Below are 7072 nucleotides of genomic sequence, written 5' to 3'. Positions count from 1 at the left end.
GCAGGCACCCCCTTGTGCTGCAACCTTGTTCACAAGCACATGACTCCCTAGAAATACTCACTCTCCCTTTTAGTGACATGCTGATGGCTAAGGTTGTTATTCCCAGAACTTACTAGCTCTTCATCAACATCTGATTGTTACCCTTTTGCATCCTAATCTAACAGTACCCAGCCTCCCGTTTCACTGCAGACCTGATCTTTCTGACCAAAGTACATGCAATAAACCAGAGGGTGTGCAAGGTGCTGCTCCAGAGAGAAAGGGACAGATACCTATTAGGGTCAGGAGACTACAAGAAGCAAGGCTTGCCTCTTTTCACCTCTGTATATTTTAAAGTGCTGTTCTCCGCACTGCATTGGAATTGCTGATCTCAACCCTTTTTCCTGGAGGCAAATGACAGGAGTGCATTGGAAGGAGGTTGTACAGAAAGGGTGAAGGAAGAGCATTGATCTCCACCTTAGTCCTTGAACCCAGGGGATCGCTCCTTACACAAATATTTGCCAACTGATGCATCTGCCCCTGTCAATGGCTGTCAATAGAAGTCTGCAGTGAGCTTATCCATGGAATCACCAGCCTCTGAAACCTGAATCAAAAAGACTGCTCAGCTCTCAACTATTCTCTTTCTTCCATTTTTTACCTTTGAGCCAGAGATGAGTTTCATCCTCCTCCTCCTGGATGCCTGTATTTCTTGCAAATCATCCTTTCTTGGCACTGAAATGTACTACCTTAACACATAGCTGGAGGGAATGTGGCATTTCATTGTGCCAAAGCATGTAGTCTGCTACCTCATTTCTCAAAGAGGCCCAATGGTATAGAAAGAGCCTTCTCATCCTCACCTGTCCCTTGGCACTTTCAGACTGTAGCAAACTATTGTGGCATGTGGAGAGCCATTTCACTGGGTGAATGCCATGTAATGGATGCACTGAAACTGCTGGCATCTGAAGGGCTAACCCACACAGGCAAGCACAAGCAAAGGAGTGGTCAGGCTGGTTTTCTGCCACTTCACCTTATCTGGAACCTAAAACAGTTCAAACTATCAGTGGCTTTTCTCTATACTCGGTGCAGACAGCTCTCATAGGAAAGGAGATTCCTTTGGCTTTCACATTTTTGTGGGCTGTGACTGCTGCATTCACTATGCAATACCCCTTGCAGTTATGTTCCCAGGTCCCACCAGCTACTTGCCAACCCACAATAACAGCCAATCCTTCAGAAAAGGGCTGGTGAGAATCAACACTGCATGCCAGATTACCAGTCACATAGGAGGGAACATGCCAGCGTGAGGTACATTTACTGACCGGGCAAGACACTGCTACATTACCATGAAAATGTTCAGCAGTTTTCCGTCTCAGGGCCTCCACTGTTTCCTCCGTGTCAGCCCATTCCAGGACCAGCCTCCTGCCATACAAGTGGGTGCTGTGGCACAGGGCATTAAAGGCTTTCTGCAGAATTAAAAGGAGAATATAAATTGTGTGTCAAGGGAGGAAGAAAAAAAGACAATTGCATCTATTCAGTTTATTTTATGGTGCCTTATCCCTGCACTGTCCAACCCCCCACAATGGAAAAGGTTCCTAGGGACCCTCTCGAAATACTGAACTGTGAGTTTTATGCACAATGCTGATGCTCCTAAACTCCTTCATTAATGAAGCCTTCCCTCAGTCTAGAGGGCAGCTCGAGACAGCTGCTTGCTCTAGAGGACAGCTCTCTCTGTGAGGAAGAACAGCAGTCTCGAATACAGTCCCTTATGAAAGCACCTCCTTGGGCAAGAGATGGTTGAAGGACTCTGCGTACATGGTTAAAACAGGAACACTGGTGGGTGGGAGCAACCCAAGAGAGGGAGTGTACAGCTGAAAATAAAGATCAGCACACACTGGGCATGCAGCAAGGTGGAATGCTATAGCACTTCCAGAGGTACATGACATAATATTGCAGGTACATAAGCTGGGAGTGCAGCTTTTACAGAGAGTTGGAAGAACTCTGTAGTGCTCTCATGACTGCAAGAAAACACCCCATGCACCATCTCACTTGTCTGGTACACCAAGGTGACAGCATGAAACAGAGTGTTGCCTTGGGATTGACAGCTATTTTAAAGCAAGGCGGCTTAGGCAATACATTTCAAGAATTCCAGCTCTTGGTAAGGAGAAGTCTTCCTCTTCTGCAAGTTCTGACGATGACAAATATCACAGGGACATCACAGAAGCACCAGAATTCAAAGGTAGAATTTTCCCCTATTTCATTGCTGTGAGTTTATTTTTTACATGAAAGGCAAAGATGCCTCGCTATTAGTCGATATTGCTTAAGAACATCGGTGTGGCCGTGACCTTACAGTGACATTGAATATACGAGTGTCTGCCGTAACATCAACACAAAAGACTTTCTATATCCTCAGCTGATCAATGGAAATGTTCAGGGAACACTGGCTTGATCCAAGGAGGCGTTTATTTGTCCTCAGTTTCTACTGACTTTGATAGGAGTTGAAGGTGCACAGAACCTTTCAGGATTAGGCTCCATTATGCAAACACACAGACACCTAGAACAAACATTTCTATAGCACAGTTCATCCCAAAGGACAAAAGGCTTTACAACAAACTGACAGGTTGCTATGTACAGATATAAATGGAATCAAAAATGCATTTTTAACTGTGTCAGTTAAAAGTTAAGATAAGGCCTGTTTCTGTGAGTTAACTTCCATGGAACAAGTCCATCATCTTACATCAGGGGTGTCAAAGATACAGCACATAGGCTGAATCTGGCTCATGGAGTCCTAAGAGCTGGCCCGTGGGTCCTGGACTGACTCCACATGTGGCATGTATTGGCTCCAGCCCTGTGCATTGAATGTGCATTGCACTGCATGTGGCATTCAGAGCTGGTCCTGGTGCTGCGGGTGACGCACAGAGCATAGGGGGCTGGTCCAGGGTGTACCTTTCATGCAGTGCCCATGTCAGACTGGTGCTGTATGCTGGCCCTGGGGCCAGTCTGAATCAGGACCAGAGACAGTCCCTGTGTGCTGTCTGGAACCGGTCCTTCGTGCAGTGCACAACTCATGCCGGCTGTGCACGAACCTGAAACCAGGGCTTTGCAGCACTGATCCAGGAATTTGGTGCCCATGCCAGACTGGCCCCGTGTGCTGGCTCTGGTGCATAGGGCTGGTCTATGGGCCCTATGTGACCCACATATCAGCCTCAAACCCCTCATCTGGCCCATGGGGCCAAATGAGTTTGACAACCCTGCAGAACCACTGCAGATCAGTTTATAAGGTAGTGAAATGCAACCACATCTAGGATGGAATGTAAGGTCTGTTTAACAGCATCCAATAACACTAAACAAAACTGAAGGTAGGGATTTGAATATTCCATCCAACTAAAGCTTCAGAGGCTTAAATGTGCATTATTTTAAAGCAGCGGTGTGTGAATTTTTGTTCAGTGCCTGTACCAAAAATCTGCAAAGAGATGGAAGAGGTGGTAGTGATAGAGGAATCATTTTAGGCTGACCAAAATGTTTTGTTGGACTTAAAAACCAAACAGTTCATGATGGGCTATTTACCTCTCCCACCCTGAGACCCTACACTATTTTAAAATTCTTTAAAGCATAGCTCAGTTTTGCAATGAAAATCAAAATGTTGCATTTTGAAAACACCAAAAGAAAATGTGCTTTTCAAAATGTTCTGCCTCCTTTTTAAAGTGAAAACTATTTGCTGACTTTGATCTGTATTTTGGAATAGCTCTGGTTAAATCAAAACTGCATTTTTCAGTGGGTAAATTTACTATTACATGAAAAAAAGTTCACCCACCTCTAACTACATATAGTCAGTCAGTCTGGCATTTGGCCAGACTACCGCATTACCATTATTCTGAGTCCTGCTTCCAAGAGCAACCAGGCCCAGATGCATCAAAGGAAGGTGCAAGAATTCTCATATTAGTGACTCACTGACCAATATAGGGGAGATGCTTTTTTTCAGCCCACCTGTTAATGGTTTATATTACAAAGCAAAAGGCTTTATATACCTTTATATTAAAAAGCTCTTGCCTCAATGCCATCTTGCAGTAATGAGTCCTGCAGGTTAATTAACCACTTAAAATGTTTTATATCTATATACACACTTTGCTTTTAAATACTATTTCTAAATATCTTCCCTGTTTTGTTGACCATCCCTTTATTCAAGCATTATGAGGAAGGGTGAAGCAGGCTTGCCTTCTCTATATCATTCACTATTTTATTGTCACCACTGGTCTTCTCCTATTATTTCTTTCCTCTCTAAATTATATGGACTTGTACTGGGAAAAGGAAGAACGCATAATTTTCAGTTGGGTGTCTTCTCTCCTCTGAAGGCTGTAGCTCCTAGTACTTTTGCAGCTACAGCTGTTTTTATTTGCTGCTGCTCTTGTTTTAAAGGCCTATTTTCACATGGAATGTTATCCAATTAGCAGAGCAATGTGTTGGCTTAAATAAACACTCGGGGGGAGTCGGCAGTAGGGAGTTGTGATGGCTGTTTACATTGGCACAAAGAGCGATTCCAACTCTGGCAAATGACTGCGGCTCTAATCACTGGGTCTCATTTGTTAATTTATACTTTTTAATTTCTCACTTCCCACTGTATGAGGAAGAGAAAAGACTGCAGGAAAAGGATCCAGGAATGTGTATGCACTTCGACAGGGCAGCCACCTTGTACTCCGCCACAGGTCCCACTGGTAGCCAGCCAGAAGGCTGGTGGGCCACGCCTAATCTGCAGAAAATGAAGCTGTTTACAGCCACCTGCATTACAAGTGTAGGGTGCTGCCTGGGGAGAACACATGTTCTAGCATGCTGGGACACTCCAGCCAGCCTGCATGGATCCAGATGGAGCACTGCATGCCGGGATCTGTGATCTCCACGGGTCCTGCTTCACAATGACTTCCCAAAGATGGTGAGGGGGCAGGGAAGACATGTTCAGGCCTATATTTATTCAGGATGTGTTAAGAATGCCTAAATGGCTGGATTTTTTTAAAAAGATTGCTGCCTTCGTCTTGGCTCTTTACATTAAAAATTCAGTTTGTGTCTATGCTGGAGGAATCTGTGAACAAGTAGAGATTTGGTAGGAATCAAGAGGCACCAGAGAAACCCTTACACGATTTAAAGGGCAATTGATTTTTTTTTCTTTCTTTTTTTATTCTGACTGTTTAAAACTCAATGGCTGAGAAGTGACCACCCCCCCATTCCCCTCCCAGATCAGCATCTCTGCAATTCCTCCAGAGATGTGGAGGCTTAACATTCTTGATCTCCCTCAGGTAAAAAATATATATGCAACGACAAAAAAATCCCTATCCTTTACACACCATAAATAAGAAAGGAAATGAGCATAATTCTACATGTTTTCACCCTTTTCAGGACCTCTTTCAGAAGGAAGCTGGCTGAACTTTCAGGGTCACACTTTCGCCACATCTAAGCTACTTGCTGATAATCGTAGCTACGGCTGGCTATTCATCCAAGATTCAAACTCATTGGAGCAGACCTCTAACCCCCCATGTCATATTAGTACTTACACTGCTACATCTGTGAAAAGGGCACCCACCCTAAGCCTCCAAGTACCCTTGGTAACTGAGAAATACTTATTGAAAAAAAAAGTACTTCTTCACAACTGAGCAGCGGCTATATCTGCTAATACAGAGCAAGCCAGTTGCATGAAAATCAAAGGGCTCTCCCCTCCTTAGTACTCCATCTACCCTCCCAAATCTCTCTTGCTTTCAGAATGCTTTAGGGTTTGCAAGAAAACCACAGGCCTAATGTCTCTGGAAAATAGGACATGATCATGTTTTAAATCTTGCTTCTGAACCCTTGTGAGTTTGATTTTTGCTCTATTTGCTTTAGCTTAATGTAATAGCTTGGTATGGCAGGAACTCTTTGCTAGTAAAATGCTACTTACAGTCCTAAAATTACAATATGGCTTTGGGAGAATCAGCCAGCTGAGTTAGAGATGGCTGCTCTGTGTGCAGTGAAGAGACTAGACCAGCTTAATGCAGCTTTCAGTAGCGCAGTGCCTTATGCACCCCAAAATACTTTGCCAAGTTCAATAATAAATTACACTTTGCTGATTTGTAATCTGCTGACAGGGTACTTGTTAGAAGGCACTAGAAAACACACAGGAGTGAAAAAACACTGCAGAAAACATTGGAAAACAGAAAAAAAAATCAGCCAGTTTACTCACACACCTGCCTCCAAAGAAAAAAAAGCAAAAAAAAGCTCAAAGTGTGCTTTCTGATAGTGAGCAGTTGAAACCTTGATATGGGAAGCAGTTCTGCCAAAATACTTGTCTTTGGGAAGGGCTGGAGGGGTGATAGGGGAGCAGAAGAGAGGGAGTAAAGAAAGCAGTATAAATTGCTAGAAGAAGGTAGAAGGAGAAAAAGGTGGCCAAAGAGATGGACTGGGGTATGTCTATGGAAGGTGACTTGTTTTTTTTTTTTTAATTCAGAAAGGTAATTTTGAGCTAGATTCCAAAATGAAGGACCAGTGAGTGTAGCTGTGTAAGGATGGGGCTGTACAGAGGGGAAGGTAGAAAGAAATATTCTGCTTGTAATGGAGTCTGCAGGGCTGGGGCTTTGAAAAGTCATAGATCAAGAGACTGGACCACTGAGTTCAGCTCCCTAGGGTGCTGTGGCTCACCATCCCTAAATGCTGTTTTAATTTTGGGGACACGGCTGCTCTGCCTCTCTATTCCCTATTGCTCTATTAAATACTCAAGCATAAAAGCCTTAGGGCCCAAGTCATTAGAGGGACAAAGGGTCAACAACATTAGGTTGTTGATAAATTTCCCTTCCTTCCTAAAAAAATATAGTCCCAGTTGAGGACATTCCCTGCTATGCCAGCTGAGCTCCAGGTTTTTGTTTTTTTTTAAGGGTTGAACATCTTTCCCGAATGGGCAATTTCTATTTGGAGACCAGATGTAATTTTATATCAGCATGGGGAAAAGTGTGTGGAAACTCTCTTGGCAGTAATAGTTGGGGGTGGAGGGTGTAGGAAAAAAATCACAAGTCTTGGCACTGGGTTCTCCAGGAAACATATGAATACGTTAGACCTGTTTTAGCTAGCGTCAACCTGTCATTAG

The 7072-nt window shown here is 43.8% G+C and overlaps 1 protein-coding gene across 2 annotated transcripts in view; it reads right to left on the bottom strand.

Annotated features, from left to right (window-relative positions):
• Window positions 1-7072, bottom strand: part of RBM19 (RNA binding motif protein 19) — a 156105-nt gene that overhangs the window by 47084 nt on the left and 101949 nt on the right. For both annotated transcript variants that reach the window (XM_019506689.1, XM_019506690.1), the window contains exon 23: window positions 1316-1436. In XM_019506689.1, coding sequence (XP_019362234.1) covers window positions 1316-1436 — 121 coding nt within the window. The remainder of the gene's footprint in view (window positions 1-1315; window positions 1437-7072) is intronic.

Source organism: Gavialis gangeticus, unplaced genomic scaffold (assembly GCF_001723915.1).
Source record: "Gavialis gangeticus isolate Ggan-Ray unplaced genomic scaffold, GavGan_comp1, whole genome shotgun sequence".
Taxonomy (NCBI): Eukaryota; Metazoa; Chordata; order Crocodylia; family Gavialidae; genus Gavialis; species Gavialis gangeticus.
Note: the sequence above shows the minus strand (reverse complement) of the source record. Positions and strands in the feature narration are given on the sequence as shown.